The following is a 21,061-nucleotide window of genomic DNA, read 5'->3' as shown; positions in this document are numbered from 1 at the left end:
GTCTTGTTCTAGTTCCTGGAATGTTCACTGTCCTTCACACTTGAAAAACATAGGCCAAATTTAAATGCTGAATTTATATGGCACACTACTGAAAATCTTACATATCCTGAATGCAATTGGACTCTAAATCAAACTAGCCACCTCACATCCCAAAAATATGTAGCACTTATGCAGCACCAAAAAAATAAGGAATCTTTGCAGACCCAAAAACAATTAAGGGAGTTATTTATTCTGGAAGAAGCCATAAGAGGCATGATTAAATCTGTTCTCACAATATTCCCAGTTCACCTGAAAATCCTTTGAATTTGAGTAAGCCTTCAAACTTATGGTTAGCTGCCAAGAATCCTAACTTTCATCACATTTTCAGCTTTCTTCAAGGGAATAAAATTTATTCTACTCTGTGTTGGCTGCAGTGAAAGAGTCTACTGTTGAGCTTTCACTTAAATAGCAAATTTGTAACAATTAATAAAATTTAGCATCAAGTATTAGCTCCCATTTTGTTACACATCTACATACATATAGGATATTTCCAGAGACAATATTTTATACACTGTATGTTTCAAGGTACAGACTCCCTCAGCACTCAGTTGTCCACTTTGGCCCTTTTGCATAGGACTCTGCAAGGGTCTTAAATAAAAGCAAATCATGTGTAAATACAGGAAACAGCCAATAGGCTAGTTAAAAGAAATACACTTTTCTGTACTGTACTTCAAGTTAATGGAAAATGCTGTATATATATATATATGTATACACACATATACTTCAAATATTCTCTAGTTCATAACAGAAAATATTGATTTAGAAATATTTGTGTCTTGTCAGTAGTGAAGAATCTTCATTGTCTAGTTCTTAATGCTCTAGGAAACCATCTGATTAATACTTTTACTGTGACAGGGTGTGTTAATAGTAAGATTTTTATGGTGAATGTCAAAAAATATATATATATAAATTCTATACAAATTCACATGTAATATACATAGGAAAGATTAACATGTCTGTGTAAACAGAATTATTTCTAGCAAAACCTGATTATAAAAACATTAAATGACACCAAGCATTGAAAGAACACAAAAAGCATGTGCAGAGTAAATTAAAGAAAATCTGAAAGCATCTGCCTTTTAATTAACTATAGCAATTAATATGAACATGTATCCAAATTCTCTTTATCATGACTCTTTATTATGTATTACCAGTAATGTATAAATGAATTGTTTTAGGTAGAACACCTGAAATGAATATACATTTCAAAATATAAAAAGAGAACAAATATAGCCTATTCTGTCTTAGTCTCCTGCTTTTTACAACTCTTCTACCTCGATGAAACAAAACAAAATCTGCTACTTACAAATATATCTGGCAACATTTCTGGAGAACCGAGGAAAAAAATAGTTAACGAATCAACATTAGAATCACTGCCATATTTTCGAGCTTCTCTGTTACAGTAAAAAACATTAAGAACACTGTACTAAATGGCTTTGAAGAATCATCATTTGAAATTTTTGTGGCAGTTTGTCAATCAACTCCAATCCCTGTTTACTAGAAGTAAAGGTTTAGTATAATGACTAATGGCCTTTTTCTTCGTGTAATTTAAAAAAAAACTAGGTGAAACTGAAAATGTGTATTATTCAGAAGAACAAAGTTTCTTAAAATAAAAAGTTTGATTTTGCTCTTTCAGGCACCTACCAGTTCAGCTCTCCTGAATCTGCACCACCTGGGACTCCTCTTGGCAGAATTAAAGCCAATGACCCTGATCTGGGTGAAAATGCAGAGATTGAGTATAGTATCTCCAATGGGGATGGATCAGACATGTTTGATATTGTCACTGACAAGGATACACAGGAAGGGATTATAACTGTCAAAAAGGTTTATTTTTTTTTTTTCTCCTTCTCTTTTATATGTATTTAGCTCTCCCGGTGTTGTGGTTATTTTTCCAGGGAAAGGGAGGGTAGATCTCACAAGGGGTCAAAGCTGCCAAGGAGTTGTTCTATTAGTTTTGTTCCTCTCTTTCTTCAGCAGATATCTGTTATTTTCAAGTCTCGAGGGAAATTTACTGGCACGTCACTTCACATAAAGCAATATTTCAGTGGCAGCTGTCTGCTCAATATATGTACTCTCACACAGTACTTTCAAATTAGGGCTGTGTGAACCTGGAGGGGTTCAGTTCACAGTGGGGTCTGTCAGCTGAGTGGTGTAGTAGTACTCACAGAGGTTGGAGACTCACCTGCAGTTTGATGATCTTACATTTATAGCCTTTCACTCTGTAATGTGTTTGAAAATCAGGTACACCCATGACCTTAAATCTGTTTTGGTTTAAGTCCAGCCTTGGTGAAACTTAAGTTCTTAGATTATGTCAGATTATGTAGATTAAGTTCTGATATTATGTCAATTGAGGTCTCAAGAGCAAAGAAATTGGTAGAAATTTAACTCAAAATGCCATCTCTGACAGATTGGTTAGTTGCTTTTTATGGTTCAGACGGTTGAAACATGAACACTGTTTTTAGTTCTGTTCTTAACTGATCAGTAACAGTGAATTGATATATGTATATGTAATATGAATATACATATATAGAAACTATGTATATATTAATTGCTGAGTGTAAATTTGTGCATATCTCCATGCATATAAATATATACATACAAATATACACATAAACAGGAAATCAGATCTCACATTTTTTCTTTTCACTGTGGAATGTGGAGGGTAGGAATAAGTTGTATCAGGGTTGCTCCTGATGCAGGATAGGCAAGGGTAGGTGATAATATGAAAGGAGACAGGAGGGTGGAAATAGGGCAGAGTTACTGGGATAAGTGCTTTTGTTCTCTAAGGATGAGAAAAATAAAGGCATTTGCACCTCCTACTAGTGGAAGGAATCCATCTTACCTGTTTCTTTCTCTGTTTCTATTTTTGTATAGATAAATCTTCCTGGGCTTCAATGAATCTGATCAAGTAGTAGACAAAGGAATCATAGTTGTCTTGCTGCCCTGTATAATTTGCATTTTTTCTTATACTTAGAAAATGCCTTCTTCCCAGGGTGTATTATAATTTTGAGATTTTTTTTTTTTTTTCTGAAAAGTGCTTAAACATTTAATCCATCATTGTAAAGCTGACTCATATTTCTTGCAAAATGACACAGTTTTCTTTATTAACTTTATTTGCTCCCTAGCAGCTGGATTTTGAAAAGAAGATATTATACACCTTAAGAGTGGAAGCAACTAACACTCACCTGGATCCTCGTTTTCTTCAGCTGGGGCCATTCAAAGACACAGCTCTGGTCAAAATTTCTGTAGAAGATATAGATGAACCTCCAGTGTTTAGCAGATCCTCATATTTAATAGAAGTAGATGAAGATGCCAAGGAAGGAAGCATTATTGGGCAGGTTGTAGCCCAAGATCCAGATGTAACAAAGAATACAATAAAGTAAGTCATTACATGCTGTTAAATGCCTTAAATACTGGTTAAATCTCACACAAAGCATGATGAGAGAGCAATATAACAGTGGTGCACTTGCATAATTAAGTTCATAGGAGCCACTGATAAATGTTCAACAGAGAAACATCTATGGGAGCTTGTAATGGCAAGCAGTTATAAAGTGATAATTAAATCTTAAATGTATGTCCTTTGATAGCTAAATTCTCCAGGAACTAAATTGCAAAAATATTACCTAAGAACACTCATTTTTAGTTTTATTTCATTGTTTGCTGTGTAAGTTCAAACATAATTTTGAATAATAATCTAATAGACTGTCCACATAATTAATTTACCTTTCATTCCACTCAGTCTTAAAAAAAGACATTTCTCTGTATTTGTAACACACTGCATTTCTCTGGCAGCTACAGAAAATCTTAGGACTATCTGTTTATAAAACATTCTTGATTAACTACAGTTAAACTCACAAAGTGTTTATAGGTGGCTGTAAACTAAACTGGAAATTGTACCAAGAAACAATGAAGCTCAGATGTAACATGTCTTAACAGATATTCTGTGGATCGACACACTGACATGGATAGAATATTCAATGTCTATTCAGGAAATGGATCCTTATTCATCTCAAAGCCACTTGACCGGGAAGAAACTCCCTGGCACAACATCACTGTCATAGCAACAGAAATCAGTAAGTTGGAGTAATTTACCTAAGAATATTGGTAATTGGTATATATTGGAAATATATATATATTTCAGAATACTGAAATACTACAGTATTTATGATGTAGCCCTGCCTTTCTTCAAATATTATCAATACACAGATTATCTTTCCACGTGTATCTACTTAAGGATTATCTATCTCCTTTGTGGAAAGACAATTTGAAATTCTCAGACTTATCAAAACTGATTTCCTGAAAATTCCCAGCAGATCATTTACATTAGAAGCAATGCATCTCAGCTAGCCAATAACAGCCATCAGGGGGAAATTTTCTAATGTTTAGAAAGATTGTTACCTTTTCTTCACACAACGCTTCTTCACTGCTTGATCAAATATTAGCTCCATTTTCAATAAATGTAGTACCTGAGTCATCTCCAGCTATAGCTTGATGCCGGAGGTCAAGCTTGCCAGTACTAACTGATTTTAGTATCTGCACAGATCCACTTTGTGATTTTACTTTTTGAGAAGGGACACTTTTTTTTTTTTTCTTCTTCTTTAGTTGACTCAAAATGTTCTTGACAGCTCTGCCTCAAGAAACAGCCCTTGAAGTGAATCATTTACTTCAACAATGTATGGAATACAAGTAAAAAATCAGTAACAACTCGGTGGCCAGTTATGCAAATCTCTAAAGCAGACTTTGAATTATTTCAAAATTCAAGCAGTAAAATGGAAGAAAGTTTTCCGTATATTGCTGGAGCTTTTAATCATGTGAAAAATACAAGAGTAGAAAGTTAAGGATAATTGTTTTCATGTTATGAAGATAAATGCCTATTTCCAGTGTCTATTTTCGGAGGGGGAAGGAGGGGAAAGATTATTTCAGGTCATTTCACAAATTGTACAAAACTTTGCATTGTACATAGTATACTGTAATCATTTTCTTGTTTCAGATAATCCTAAACAAAGTAGCCAGATACCTGTCTTCATCCGGATTTTAGACATAAATGATCATGCACCAGAATTTGCCAAATATTATGAAACATTTGTCTGTGAAAATGCAAAAGCAGGACAGGTAAATGAATATTTATGTTATTTGAGAATTTTAGTGAAACTATTAAGGAATATTGTAATAGAGACTTCAGAATGTCTATATTTCAACAACTGCAAATCAAACCAACAACCTCTTTACTCCCTGCCTACTGCAGTAGCTATAACTTGTTTATAAAAAGATTTTAAGAGATAAAGATTAAGGATTTTATGTTAATACAACATTATATAGTATAACAAAATAATTATTTAGTGTGTTTTTTCATCCTCAATATGAGAAAATATTTTTCAGATCCATTTATGCATAATGCTACAAAAATCTTTATACTCCATTTCTTTTATAAAGCTTTTCAAAGCCTTATTTGACATAACCACACCCTCAAGTACATAAACACAGGAACATATTTTAGTATGCTCCAGTAAAGGAGATGTAGAATAATAATAATAATAAATCTTTTAAATAAATAAAAACTTAAGTACATGAATAAATAAATAAGTTTTCTTTGCAAGTTTTATTAAATTCTGAATTGAGATGAATGTGAGAAAAACTCATGTAGATCCCTTTTAAAGTTATTTGAGAAATTCTTTAATTATCTGGAAAGATGATAACATTTATCAGTGTATATTTATGATAAGATTAGCCAGCTTTTCCGTGGTAAATCTTATGAAGGAAGATAATATTTTGCTAATTTTTTAATTCTGAAAGTACTTACCAAGTTCCTACCAGATAACTGGACACAGGACCCTGAAATTGTCACTCTATCATATGTTTATGTCCACAGCTGAATCTTGAGCTATTTCCTCTCTCATCTTTGAGAGAAGGAAAAGACTTGAAACCATTTTCCCTAATGGAAATTTGAGTCTGTTTCTGCTGCAGTAAAGAGAGGCCAGGACAGAATTATAGATCTTTCTGTCTTTTGAGCATACGAACTACACAAAACTCAAAGACTTTAAAGGTCTGATGGTATGGATATGCATCAGAAAATGTACTTACTTATAACTTTGTTGTCTGTCTAGAGTTATTCTTATTTACCAAGGCTACGATGACTGTATAAATGGTACTTGGGATTGATTGCAGAACTCTAGAAAGGGCAAGAATGTGCAGTTTACCAGATGTAATACAAATGGTGTTTTACAACAGGTTTAAAAAATGTAAAATGAATAAATAAATAAATAAAATCTATCTATCTATATAAAGGATATATATATATATATATATATAAAGGAAAAAGACAAAAATAGAAAAGAGAGAAAAAAAAGGAGTTGAATTGAAAGAATCTGCATTCAGTCTACTAATCTGTCATTCATTGCACCTGCTACTGGAACTTAGTTAAATGGATTATTAAATGCAGAGAACAGTTTGAGTAAAATCGACTGGCTTCAGAGAGGTGCTTGATCGTAATTTTAATTTTTTCCAAGAAAGTTCTACTGTATTTTCCCTCTCCCTGCAAGCATGCCTCCTCACTAAAAACATTTAAGGCCAAATTGGATGGGGCTATGAGCAACCTGGTCTATAGGGAGGTATCCCTGCAGGGGGTTTGGAAATTGATGATCTTAAAAGTCCCTTCCAATCCAAACCATTCTATGATTCCGTGATTCTATTTTTGATACAAATGATGTACATAGATAAATATGCATTTCAAAGACAGTGATGAATTTAATTAAAACAGCAGAGGAAATTATAATATCAGAAAAATGAACAAGGTGCATCTTTCGAAACAACTGAGGCTTATGATCAGAGCATACTGTCATAGCTGGTAACATAAATTGTCATATGAATGTATCATTTAATACTTATAGAATGAGCAAAGCTTTTCCCTCAAGTCCTGATTATTGAACCCTCATATGTTTGTTTTATGATTTACAACCTCTTTTTTTCCAGTTTGATTACATTCAGATAATTCTAGTCATTGATTTGAAAGTCTGGCATATGACCTAAATTCTATCTGTGCAACAAAATCTCTTTGCCCAAGATGAAATTGAGACAAATCTTAAAATCTTAGTATAATGGCTGATAGCAAAGTAGGTCATGTACTTTAATTGAATAACACAAATCTTCAAAGCTTAGTAATTACAATTTCTATTAAATTAATAATGTGGAATATTATCAGTTAGCAAACTCTGGTTTTGCCATATATGTGAACCAAGTTCAATTCAGTCACAGCACTTGATAGTTTTCTTTCACCAGATAGTCCAGAATACCTGATGAAATATCCAATAGTGCATAAAACTGCATTTACCTTTCCAGCGAATTCTGTGCCTTTCTAAAATATCCACGAGAAAATGAGAAGGCAGGTTAATTACGTGTCTTATTGTTTAGATCTTCCATCCATCTGCTTTATCAATTTAATTCCAGATATCATTTTCCTTAACTGGAAAAATCTGCAAATACTAGATAGATGGTGTGTATGAAATTTAGATGCAGAAGAATGAGAGACCTAGAGTTTTCTTCTATTTTTTGAAAGTTAGTTTCCTCATGCAGGCATCTGAATACACACTTGGACATTTTCCTGTATATGAAACTGTTTCAGAAAACAAGTAAACTTTAATACATGAGAATATTTTTACTTTCGGACGTAAAAATATGAATGAATATAGAGACGCAAACTGGAATGTTTCTTCTATAGATGCTAAATTCCAGATAGCCTATGTTGCTCATGTTTAGCAGCCCACTGTAAGTATGATATAGATATCAAACCGTGTTGCATTCAGTTAGTACTATTTCACTTTATTTTAAATATCACCTAAAAATGTTGTCTTATTAGAATCATTATTGCTTCTTCACTTGTCGCAGCAGCACTTCTACATCTGGTGCCCATAGCAGAAGGGATAGACTGAGGAGATAAATATACTTAGTTAATTTCTAAAATATTAAAGTTTTTTTATTTGTTCTCAACTATTAATAACAGTGCTCTCTAAATCTTGGTTGCATAGTAAAGTAGTCAGAATGATCCAGGATTGCTCTTTACTGTCTAGTGACATTATTCATTCTTTACATCACCAGATATTAGAAGCTCCATTTTTTTGTGTTTTCAGAAAGAAAATCCTGCAGAATGTCTCCTCCTTCTCTGCCACTGTTTTGTCTCCAGATAACAGTAGTACGATTAGGGAGAAATATTGTCACTAGAGATACATAAACAACAGCTTTCATAAGGCTGGAATAGATCTGTCGCCTTGCAAGTCCCATAGACTAATGCACAAGCTATAGAAGAGTATGATGCAGCCTTCCCCTTGCAGAATTTAAAAATCCCTAATCCTCTGATGGTGTGCTGGAGCCCCAGGGACTGCTGTAGGGAAGGCTCTGGTACAAGTTCTCTCATGCCCTTGTCACAGGAATTAATTGTGTCTTTGTAGCTGGATTAGAGGATGAATCCTCTCCATGGAAACCAGGAAGATTTACTTGAAAAGGAGGTTGAATAAACTGAACAAGTTAGTGACAACAATTCAGCTAATTTCAACATTTACCAATAGTATTTAAGAAAACAACCTGGGCTGTTTTTTTTGCACTGATGCTATATTCTTTCCTGCCTTTCAGTGGCTCTCAAGCATCAGAACAGAGAAAGAATTTGTTTTCTCTCTTGGAAAGCTGGCAGATTTTTCATTTCATTACTCTCCATACATTCACTCCTTCCTCCTGCTAAGATGGAGCAGACAGATAACACATTTTTAATGTGGTTGTTGTTAATTATCCGTCACAACTAGTTGTACATTGTCCCTCTCTTCTCCAAGTAGAAACCTATTGACTTCATTTAGTGAGAGACACAATTTCCCTCTTTGTCTCACTTTTAAAATAAGAATAGGAGTTTAATTAAGATCTTTCCAACTTCTGTTAAGAATGCAGACCTGCTTTAAAACTGTCAGCATATGGTTGGCCCAGAGCCAAGGAGTAAAACTGTTTTACTTTAGCAAACATGAAACTTCATTAAGTGGTGGGTATTTTAGAACATTTCTGAAGACATAATGCGCTAAGATCAAAAGTCTATTCAGTTTCACCCATGTGTGTCTGAGCCAGTACTGTAGTGATGCACATGCTAGAACACTTTCTGAACACATGACATTGCACATGCATGATGAAATTGCTCAGGGAAGCCTATGAACTATGAAAAGAGATTTCAGGGGTTTAGGGTGTTTAGTTCAAGGAGCGGGAGCGCAAGTGATCTTTTGTTCTATACCTTCAGGGGCTTTGAGGGACATGCTTGGGAAAGCACAGTTAATGAACAACTGCCTCAGAGGCTGGTGTCAAGGAAGAAACTTTGGGTTCTTTGATTATGGGGCAGTTTACTCAGCCTGTTGTCTGTGCATGGAACCCACCTGTCTCAAAGGGGGAAATGAATTCTAGCACAGGAATTAGCAGGACTTAATGAAAGAGCTTTAAAATAGCTATTATAAGGGAAGAGAATGAAACAAGGCTCACCAGAGATGAGCCTAGGGGAACAGTGCTTGAGCTAAGGGTGAGGCAGATGACTCTGCTGAAGTACATCTATGCCAGCTCATGCAGCATGGGCAACAAGCAGGAGGAGATGGAAGTGATTGTGCGTCAGGCGAACTATGACCTAGTTGCTATTAACAAAATATAGTGAGACCGCTCCCATGACTGGAGTGCTGTGATGGACAGCCACAAGCTCTTCAGAAGGGATAGACGAGGAAGGAAGGGTGGCGGTGTGGCTCTTTATATTAAAGAATGTTTAGATGTTGAAGAGCTTGGGGTTGGGAATGATAAAGTTGAACGTCTATGGATAAGGATCAGAAGGAAGGCCTGTATGGGATACATCTTGGTGGGGATCTGTTATAGACCACCTAATCAGGATGAAGAGAAGGACGTGGCATTCTATGATCAGCCTGTGGAAGTTGCGCAATTGCCAACACCTGTTTTCATGGGAGACTTCAACTTCCCTGATATATGTTGGAAATATGATACAGCACAGAGGAAGAAGTTCAAGAGGTTTCTAGAGTGCATGGACAGGCTACTTGGGGAGATTACAAGGAAGCTGCTAAGGTATGCAGTGAGGAAGTTAGGAAGGCAAAAGCCCAACTTGAACTCAGATTAGCATCTGCAGTAAAATAGAATAAGAAATCCTTTTACATACATATCAGTGGTAAGAGAAGAACCAAGGAGAATTTCCATCTCTTACTTGATGCAGCAGGGAACATGACCACTGAGGATAAGGAGAAGGCTGAGGTCCTCAATGCCTTCTTTACATCTGCCTTTCATAGGCAGATCAGTTATCCTCAAGGCACTTTATGCCCTGATCTGGAATTCTGGGTTGCTACATGGGATACACCCCTGGTGATTCAGGTGGAGACAGAGAGCTCCTCATCGATCTGGACTGTCACAGGTCCATAGGACCAGATGGGCTCCACCCTTGGGTGCTGAGAGAGATGGTGGGGGTGATTGCCAAGCCACTCTCTGCCATCTACTAGTGCTCCTGGTTACCTGGAGAGGTCCTAGAGGATTGGAGGCTTGACGATGTGATTCCCATCTACAAAAAGGGCTGCAAGAAGGATCTGGGGAACTACAGGCCTGTCAGCTGAACCTGGTACCGGGGAAAGTTACGGAACATATCATCTTGGGTGAGATCATACAGCTTCTGTGTGGCATCTAGAGGATCAAGCAAAGCAAGCATGGGTTTGAGAAAGGCATGTTGTGCTTGACCAACCTCATTTCCTTCTATGACTGGATGACCAGACTGGTCCATGAGGGAAAGGCTGTTGACACCTTCATTGTCTACCTAGACTTCAGCAAAGCCTTTGACATGGTCTCTCGCACTATTCTCCTGGGGAAACTGGCTGCCTGTGGCCTGGACAGGTATACCATTCTTTGGGTAAGGAACTGTGCCCAGCGGGTAATGGTTAATGGAGTTAAGTCCAGCTGGTGACCCGTTACAAGTGGTGTCCTCCAGGGGTCAGTACTGGGGCCCATCTTGTTTAATATCTTTATTGATGAACAAGATGAGGGGACTGAGTGTAACCTCGGTAAGTTTGCAGATGACACCAAGTTGGGAAGTAGTTTTGACGTGCCTGAGGGTAGGGAGGCCCTTCAGAGGGATCTGGATAAGCTGTATCACTGGGCTGAGGTGAACGGGATGAGATTCAACAAGGCAAAGTGCTGGGTCCTACACTTTGGCCACAATAACCCCATGCAGCACTGTGGGTTTGAGGTTAAGTGGCTGAATGATTGTGAAGAGGAAAGGGACCTGGTGCTGGTTGATGCTTGGCTGAACATGAGCCAACAGTGTGCCCAGGTGGCCAAGAGTATGAGTGCCATCCTGGCCTGCATTAGAAACAGTGTGACCAGCAGGAGCGGAGAGGTAATCATCCCCCTGTACTCAGCACCGCTGAGGCTGCACCTCCTAGTATTGTGCTCAGTTTTGGGCCCCTCACTACAAGATATCGAGGCCCTGGAATGTGTCCAGATAAGGATAATAAAACTGGTGAGGGGTCTGGAGCGCAAGTTTTATGAGGAATGGCTGAGGGAGCAGGGATTGTTTAGTCTGAAGAAGAGGAGGTTCAGGACCTCACTGCACTCCACAGCTTCCTGAAAGGAGGTTGTGATGAGGAGGTAGTTGGCTTCTTCTCCCAGGCAGCAAACAGGACCTGAGGAAATGGTCACAAGTTGTGCCTGAAGAAATTTAGATTAGACGTAAGGAAAAGCTTTTTCTCCCAGAGTGGTCAGGCACTGGAATGGCCTACACAGGGAAGTGGTGGAGTCACTTTCCCTGGCAGTGTTCAAGATGTGTCTGGATGAGGAGGTACGAAATATAGTTTAGGGGCTTGTGGTAGCAATGGTGATAGGAGGAAGGTTAAACAAGATGATCTTGTAGGTCATTTCCAACCTTATGATTCTATGATTTTATGAACAATATTAATTTACTCCTGGAGAAATGTCGCTGCTTCCAAATCTTCTACAAGGTCATGAACCCAACCACTTCCCATTGCTGTGTTAGCAATGTATTCAAGATTAGTTTGATCGTCCCTACCAGATCACATAGGCAGAAAAATGGGCAAGAAAAAGAAAGGACAAGGGAGACACAAATTTGCTCTCCCATCCTTTCACCACAGTGTGTGTGGACTGTTACTTTCTGATCTGTCAAAAACATAGTTTCTCTTATGTATTTTTCATAGTTTATTGCAGATATATTGACGAGATCAAACACCACAGAAATATTTGCTGCTCAAAAGAAGTTTAATACATTTCAAGAAATGACAAAGCCAGTACTCCAAGATGCAGGATTTGTTCCGTTCTCTCCTAAGTCACTTCAGAAAAAAAGTGCCATACAAAAACAAGGAACAAAATATCCCTTTCTCAAGCATCTAGTGATATTCTTAAATCTTATTTCAGGGGCAGACAACAGTAGAAAAATTGCATTTGAGAAATTTCTCAGTGTAGTACAATATCCAGGTTTATCTAAGAATGTAATGTAACAAGAACATAAGCCTAAACATTTCAACTGGATTCAAGGCCTATTCCTCTGCCAGTCTGTAATCCCACAAAAGAAATAAAACAAAATTCAGCAGATCCTGCTGTTAAGTCTCTCTCCCAGTAATGTCATTCTTCAGTGGTCTTGCTTCTCAGTCACTGGAGGTACAGTTTTCATGTTATATGACAAATGGATTGTTAAAAATTCACAAAGGCGCTTTTTAAAACAGCAGAGCATCTTTAAACTCCTCTGCAACTGATGTTATTTTTCACTGTCTTGTTTAAAGTGAATTTTAAAAGAGGGAATTTTGAAAAATGATTAAAATATTTTAAAATGCTTTAAACAAACATATTTTCAAATATGACAGTCACCACCAGTATGCTTAAAAACAAACAAACAGATTATTTAGCAGACACTCAAATTATCTCAAATTTTGTGTTACAGGTAGAAATTTTTAATGTGAATTAATCTGTTTACTTCATCTTGTTCAGCTTTCTTTATTTAACTTAATAACAATGCCTGAAGCATATTGTTGCTCTGTTGAAGTGTGGGCTCCAGAGCCAATCTGCAGCTGTGTTTTGTGTGGATGAAGTATCAAACCAGCTGAAAATGTCACCTAAAAGGTGAAGGCTAACTGGTGCTATTTGTCAAAATATCTGTACTGATGAAAATGTACTGATAGTCTAATGTTTGCTTTAATGGTTCCTCTTCTCATTGTCAAGACAGTCCCAAAGCTGAGTCCATAACTCAAAACTCTTGCTTGTGCAACTCTGTGTCTACAGATGCAGCCTCAGGAATATCTCTGAAGTGCTTAGGACCCTTACTATTTCAGAATGCTCCTTCTTAGCTTTTACATACTTCCTGTATTTGAAGGAGCATGAATAAAATTATAGAATTGTCAGTATCTGGATATACTACATCTATGATGCAGTCTTTTTATTCCTGTTTATTTTATTTTATTTTATTTTATTTTATTTTATTTTATTTTATTTTATTTTATTTTATTTTATTTTATTTTATTTTATTTTATTTTATTTTCNTTTATTTTATTTTATTTTATTTTATTTTATTTTCCCCAGAGCAAATAGCTATAAAATAGCCAGAAGAAAAACTACAGCTGTGAGTTGTGACCTTTGAAAAACTGTATTATGGAGAAAAGACTTTTAAAATAATGAATGCAATATTTTAAGCAAGTCATTGTTAAGTCATTAAAAGTCATTAAAAATAAAAAAAAATAAAAAAATAAAAAAATAAAAATTCCAGTGGGAAAGGGGCCCAAATATTTTAAAGAGATTCTCTGGCCTCATCATAAAAAGAATTCTGCAATATATTCTTCCAGTAAGAATAGTTCGTCATTCACAACTCATCCTACACTGTCAAGTTACTAGAACAATTTTGTCCAGAATATAAAAGAGTAATTATTTATTAGTGTCTTAGTTTGTATTTTTAGTACCCTCTATGGCAAACGATCCGTAGAAACTAGAATTTAGCCACAAAAAATGTCTCTTTCTTTAAGTGTAGAGTTGTATACACAATGCTGACATCAAAATAGTTGCAATATCGCTTTATTTCTAAATTAGGCCCATTCTCCTGGAAACAGGCAAAATGAGAATGCTTCTTTTCTCCTCTAACCCTTGAGTAAAAGGGAATTTCCTGAAGTAAGGATTCCCTCATAAATCTTACAATGTTGAAGACCTTTTTCTCTGAAGTCTTGGAGAAAAGTGATCATGTCAAAAATTACCTCAAAATGGAAGAAGAATTTATTTTCATTATAAAATTGCAAAATATAAACAAATTAGTACTATTTCTTTTTTAAAATAACTGTTGTAGTGTACACTAAGGCATAATAAAAATACACTCATGTTTTTAATTTCTGCAGTGATTTTCACTAACATCCATCTATTTTATTTACCATTGTGTTGCAAACAAACAAACCTTAATTAGATAACATTTCTAATTTCCTTTCACCTTCTTTATTTGAAAAATAAATAAATAAATCACCTGCATTCATCCTTTTTCATTGTTCTATTCTCACATATCTCCTGATGGAAAAACAGCTGGTTCTCAATTTATGCAGCCAATAGTTTGGGCAGATAAAAAGATTTTTGCTGCTGTTGTTGTTATTGTTTTCTCCTTCAGCCTTATCCTCAAAAATAAGTTTTCAATGTAATTAGATTTCTCTATGCCTGGCATAATTGTCCTCCTCCATGTCATTTGCACATGAAGGGAATAAAATCCAGATCCTACAAACATCCCACTGATTACATCTCAAAAAAACCCAAGACACTCAACTGTAATTTCTTGTAGCTATTATATGAAGATTTTTTTTTATTCTTGAGTTTTTCATCAAGTAATTGCACAAATATTACCACATATTTTTATTTTCACTGGTCCGTATCACTTTTTTTAGTGTGTGTGTGTGTGTGTTTTCAAACTTGTAAAAATTTGAGGGAAAAAGTATTTTCATTTTGGTATTCTACATCTATCAAAAGTGGGTTTTATTAAAATAGCATTCCACTTTCACTTAAAGCAAAGCAATGTCTTAATCTTACTCTATCTGTAGCCACTCTCAGAAGCATATTGTGACAGAAAGAAGAGAAACAGGCTTTACATTGGAAACAGGGGACAGACACAGAATGTCTACTAAAACACAGGCAAGATACCATGTCATAAACAGAAATTTTGTTAATCTTGAGAAACTGATAAATAAACAAGCTAAGTAAAATAAATAAAGTCTGATGCAATGATCATCAAATGCTCTAGAAGTGAAGAGACGGTCCCTTCAAACCCCTACAATTCTGTGATTCTGTGTGATTATTTTCCTCTTGTTTAAATAAACTGCATAATCCTACCTTCAGTATACTCTTTTCCTCTTTTACAGTGCTGATATTTGCACATTTTCTTTCAAGTCTGTTTCTGATGACTGGCTATCTAGGAACAAAGAAGCAAAAGAGTAATTAAAAATATATATAACTCTTTTACTTTTACTTTTAGAATGAGATCCTAGGAAGTGAATTAGCCAAACTCAGGCATTATCAATTGTTTTTTGCTATTGTTGTTAGTTCTCTATTTTTTGTTGTTGTTGTTATATAACAGTTGAATATTATTACATGTAATTAAAGGTTTTCTAAAAAAAAAATAAAAATAGGCAAATACTCATTGTGAAGAGACTTATGGTTTCTGAATATTACAGCCCTATAATTGTTTTTGTCCAATAGTGTTTCATCCTGAGAAATGCAAATACTCACCCAAACTTCATTATGCTCTTGAATCTCACTCAAGGTAATGTCTGTAGCAGTCTGCAAGAAAAAAAACAAACAAAACAAAACAAAACAAAACAAAAAAAAACAAAAAACAAAAACCCTGCTCCTTAACTTGATTGCCACAAAGCTTAAAAATCATACCAGTGTTACTTGTCAATTACTGTATTTCTTGAAGGGCTCATGCTGTACTCTTCCTGGAAATATCAGAAAAACAAGCCATGAAGTAAGCCTTTGATAACAAGTGCTTTGATGCCTGTGGAATTTCAGGACACCCTATGCAGTAGAAACACTTGAAAACCTCAAGTCAGGCACTGGCTCCCTCACAGCTTTAAAAGAAACAAGTCTGACTGCTGAGCTCCTTCTGCCTCTAAGTTTAGGTGCTACAGGAACTCAGCTGTACTGCGTTGTGGCACCCTCAGAAGAAGCTTATTCTCATTCTCACACCAACAAGCTTTGTCGTCTTCAGACGACACCTTCTGAACTCAAAAAATACCCTTGAAATCCAAGGTGGAGTATGGGCCATTCTCCAGCACAATACCCACTGGAGAGTGCAAGGGGCACAGCAGTCACTTGAATGGCTTGTTGCATTACTACTGTTTGCACAGCTCCACAGAATACTGACTGCTGTAAGTCATGGCTCTGCTCATGAGTGTTCCCACGTAGCTTCTTCTGCAGCTTTGCAGCCATATTCCTTAGCCTCCAGTAGCAGCTAGATAGAGGGGAGGGGGAGCGGGGGGGGGGGGGGGGGGGGGGGGGGGGGGGGGGGGGGGGGGGGGGGGGGGGGGGAAGGAAAAAAAAGACAAATTGCTAGTGTGCACGTGTCTATATATAATCAGGTACAAATAATTGCACTTATTTTTATGCAACAGGAAAGCCTGTGCAACCTGTAATCACTGTTGAGGGCCACCTTTTTCAATCTTTTCTGCTCTGACACTGCGCCAGGGCTGTTTCCACTGCCCCTAGAAGGCTTGAGTGCCCTTGTTTACAGCTGTAAAGCTTCACAGCCAGAGATTTCAATTTAGTAAAGTATCTCCCTTTATTACCTCAGGAGAGCTGAGCATCCTGCCAGTGCAGTACTCCAATTTATCACCAGGTGCAGATGAGGTGGACTGGGAATTAGACCCACTTAGCAATTGGTTTACGTACTGCTCTATGTCGTTGCTATATGAGGCCACAGGAGGTTTATGGCTTATTCAGAAGGGCAATTGTTTCTGTACCACTGCAAGATACTGAGTACAAATCAAAGCAAACGGCAGTCTCACAGTGAAGACTGGTCCCTTTTTCAATCTCTGTTATATGTTTAAACAACAAAGCAACAACTTGTTTATTGGAACATCTCCTGTGCTTATGTGGGGAACGTTTGGCTTAGGACATCAGTTTGTGTCTACTTATAGAGATTCATCAGATTTTTAGAGGACATGAGAAGCAGAGAGTTTATTTAAAACAAGTACAATCTCTTGAGAAAAAAAAAGCATGAAATACTGTTTTCTTTATAGTTGATACAGACTGTGAGTGCAGTTGACAAAGATGAACCTCCTCGAGGACACAAATTTTTCTTTGACTTGGTGCCAGAATTTGCTGTTCATCCAAACTTCTCCATTATAGACAACAAAGGTAACTGCTGATCAATGCCAGCTTCCCTATCACCCCCACCCCAATACCGTCCTGTGTTCATTCTGTAACGAATATTTATTCTGTTTTCCATTCTAGACAACACAGCAGGAATTATAACTAGAAGAAATGGATACAGCCGAAGTAAGACAAGTACCTATCATCTGCCAATCATAATATTTGACAATGACTACCCAGTTCAAAGCAGCACCAGCACACTGACCATCCAAGTCTGTGCCTGTGACAGCCGAGGGAACATGCAGTCCTGCAACACAGAGGCCCTGCTCCTTCCTGCTGGCCTCAGCACAGGGGCACTGATTGCCATTCTCCTCTGCATCATCATCCTGCTGGGTATGTACCTGTGGGGAGACATATGATTGACAATGCAAGGTCTGGTTTATTGTACACCCTTGATATTCTTCAACCCCTTATTCATGCGACACTGCAGAGCAATATTTCTTGTTTAGTGCAATCTTTTACCCCTTTGTAAGGTATCTTTTCTGAGATAGAAGAGGAAGTGGGAGGGGAAAAGTAGCAAATGTGGGCTGTTACTCATCATTACAATTCAAAAGAATGAATAGAAATAAAACAATTAGACTATTGGTGGTATCTGGGGAAAATAAATTTTAAAATCTAGGTTCATTTTCAGATTCTATGCATGTTAGAACAATATTTTACGTTATAAAGATATTGTCATTTTAATCCAGGACTCTGAAAGTCATCTTCCTGAAACTGAGTGATATGTTTCTCCATGATTAGAAAAATATCAATTATACCAGCTATTTAATCATGAACGATTTGTAGTTTTTATACTCAGGAAATATTTAGCTCAAAAGCATAGAAGAGATTTCTTCTTACAGCTAATATGCTTTTTGTTGCTTTGTTTAAATAATGTTCACCAAGAAGTGTGTTCAGACAGTAGAGTGGCATGACCGTGCCTAGCACAGGAGATGTACCCAGATGTGATACAGTTTTTCATATATTTTTTTAGTGTTCTGCCATCACAGCTGCCCTACCTTTTTTATACGAAGTTACTAAATTTATGAATAAATTGATCCTTGTATAGTACTAGAAAAAAACTTGATAAAGATTGTTCCCGTACACTAACAAAATCACAAACAGAACAGCCTTTACCTTCGCAGCACTGTACCATGACATGCAGAGGATCTTTGTTCCACCCCTCTGGCCTCAGTGTGTCCATTCTTTTTATTCTCCATCACTCAAGTCATTTAGAGTAAAAACTTTGCTCCAAAGGCTTAACACACTGCTATAATGCCTCTAAGTGTGGCTTGGCATCCACCGTTTTGCCTCACTGACAGATGATCTTGTTGACCTTACATATTTACTTCAGATACTGAAACAAGGGTCAGATTTTTAAATACATTTAAGTATTGAATTCCTACTGAAATCAGCATTTAACTACTAGAATGTATTTGCAAAGCTTGACTTTATTTTCTCATCTACGCCTGTAGAGGCTCAGCTTAGTGCAAATTCTTACCTCTCCAAAATGGAGACTTATTCAACTAGCATTTCTTAAACTACCAGAATCATGCTTTAGATGAAACAGTAACAGAGATCAGCTTCCAATTGCTGCAGTCACTGAAGCCAAAAACAGTTTTGTCAATAATATCGATAGCTGAAGGTTCTCAGGTTCTTATTTTTAGAAGAACTTGCAGATCTTGCTTTCAGTAGTGAATCTGGCGCTTAGGATTACCTAAATCACTAGCTTTCAAGAGAGAGAATTGTTTTTGCTTAGCAGACTCAACTACTTTTGATAAAATTACCCTTAGTGACTGCCAGGAAGGCAGCACTTTGCAAAAGTAAAGCTGAAGTCAAAGGCTTGTAGGACTATCTATTTTAAGACATTCTCCACTTTCCAACTTCAGCTTAATAGTAACTTGCATATCTACGTGGAATATATAATATTTTAACCATTGCTTCCATAGGTTTAAAAGAACATATATATTTGGCTGTTGCACAAGTACTAATATTTTTACTTATTAACCTGAATTTCATCTTTTGTACCTACATCCCTCCTAAGAATCCTTTGACATTTCAAGAACAACAGGTAACAAAAATATTTTCTCATTTATTTAATTTCTAACTCTCCATTTCTTCCTTTGTCTTCCTTCCCTTTTGTTTCTTTTCAGTGTTAGTTGTCTTGTTTGCAGCTCTCAAGAGACAGAGGAAGAAAGAACCCTTGATCATCTCGAAGGATGATGTTCGAGACAACATTGTGACATACAATGATGAAGGGGGTGGGGAAGAAGACACCCAGGCTTTTGACATTGGCACATTGAGAAATCCAGAAGCAAGGGAGGAAAGTAAGATGAGAAGAGACGTCTTACCAGAAACTATATTTCAGATAAGACGGACTGCACCACTTTGGGAAAACATTGATGTTCAAGATTTTATTCATCGAAGGCTAAAGGAAAATGATTCAGACCCAGCTGCCCCTCCTTATGATTCACTAGCAACGTATGCTTATGAAGGGAATGATTCCATAGCAAATTCACTTAGCAGCTTGGAATCACTTGCCACAGATGGCAACCAAGACTATGATTACCTCAGTGACTGGGGACCTCGGTTTAAAAACTTGGCAGATATGTATGGTGGAGAGGAAAGTGATAGAGACTGAGGAATTAATCTGTGACCTGGTCAATGTTAGTGGAATTCATGTCTATGTTACTAGGTAAAGTGACCTACTCTCTCTTACTTGGGATTTATTTTATTTTTTTTTTACAAAAAATAGTTGTTGTCTTAGTAAGGGTTTGCTTAATCAGTAAGTCAACGTAAATTGTTACGAATGATTTAGGTTAAAAAATCTACAATTAACCCTTTCTGCCTAGAAATTTCTGACAAAAGGTTTTCATTTACAGTGAAAACACAATAAAAGGCTTTTTGTGCCTTTAATAATGAGGTGGAATTTTTATTTTATTTTTTTTAATTACTTTGCTTTACCTTTCCTATTAGCTGGGACATTGTGAACCCACACTGTAACATAATCTCCAAAGTATATTTAAATTATAATAATATTACTGCCATATTTATTGAGTTAAAGAATGTCTGTGTGTTGATTCATCATGATATTTTTATATATGTATATTTATATTTTTGTATTTTTATTAAATAAACTAGTATTTATAAAAAGACTACTTATGCACGTAATTTGTTAATCACAAAAAGAAAAAAAAAAACAACAAAAAACTGTTCAGTCTTTCTGAACAATATGAAACTACATATTGTGCAAAACTTAATTTTCAGATGCATACTCTTAAAATGGATCAGTAGTTGAAATGTGCTGTGCAAGAACAATATGGAGAGTACTTTGTATTGGGAATGTAGTATAGAAAAAGATAAATGATTTTGAAATTTTAATTATAAATAAATACCATCTGCCTTGCAATGTGTATTGCTATTACTACTACTATATGGCATAAGATTACCTTTTTTTTTTTGGTGGTGGTGGGGGGAAATTCCTCTACACCCACCTACACTTACTTTCTTTTGTGACCAGGTAACAAGAGACTAGATTTAACAGATACATGCCTGCGGATCTAAGGAACCACGAAGGTTTATTTTAGTAGATGTAAGAAAAGGGAATTAGATTGTATTCTAATATTATTTTGAGGTTTTTAGACAA

The 21,061-nt window shown here is 36.3% G+C and overlaps 1 protein-coding gene across 3 annotated transcripts in view; it reads left to right on the top strand.

The window, feature by feature from the left end:
- The window catches only part of LOC107309552 (cadherin-9-like), a 92,219-nt gene extending 71,395 nt beyond the window's left edge, over nt 1-20,824 (top strand). For 2 of the 3 annotated variants that reach the window (XM_015854463.2, XM_015854464.2), the window contains exons 5-11: nt 1,676-1,863; nt 3,165-3,418; nt 3,976-4,112; nt 5,030-5,151; nt 17,304-17,421; nt 17,518-17,769; nt 19,569-20,824. In XM_015854463.2, the coding sequence (XP_015709949.1) occupies nt 1,676-1,863; nt 3,165-3,418; nt 3,976-4,112; nt 5,030-5,151; nt 17,304-17,421; nt 17,518-17,769; nt 19,569-20,056 (1,559 nt within the window). In that variant the 3' untranslated portion in view covers nt 20,057-20,824. The remainder of the gene's footprint in view (nt 1-1,675; nt 1,864-3,164; nt 3,419-3,975; nt 4,113-5,029; nt 5,152-17,303; nt 17,422-17,517; nt 17,770-19,568) is intronic. The other variant, XM_015854465.2, reaches the window with a different exon arrangement.
- Nucleotides 20,825-21,061: the final 237 nt, after the last annotated feature.

This window comes from Coturnix japonica, chromosome 2 (genome assembly GCF_001577835.2).
Source record: "Coturnix japonica isolate 7356 chromosome 2, Coturnix japonica 2.1, whole genome shotgun sequence".
In the NCBI taxonomy this organism is placed as follows: Eukaryota; Metazoa; Chordata; class Aves; order Galliformes; family Phasianidae; genus Coturnix; species Coturnix japonica.
Note: the sequence above shows the minus strand (reverse complement) of the source record. Positions and strands in the feature narration are given on the sequence as shown.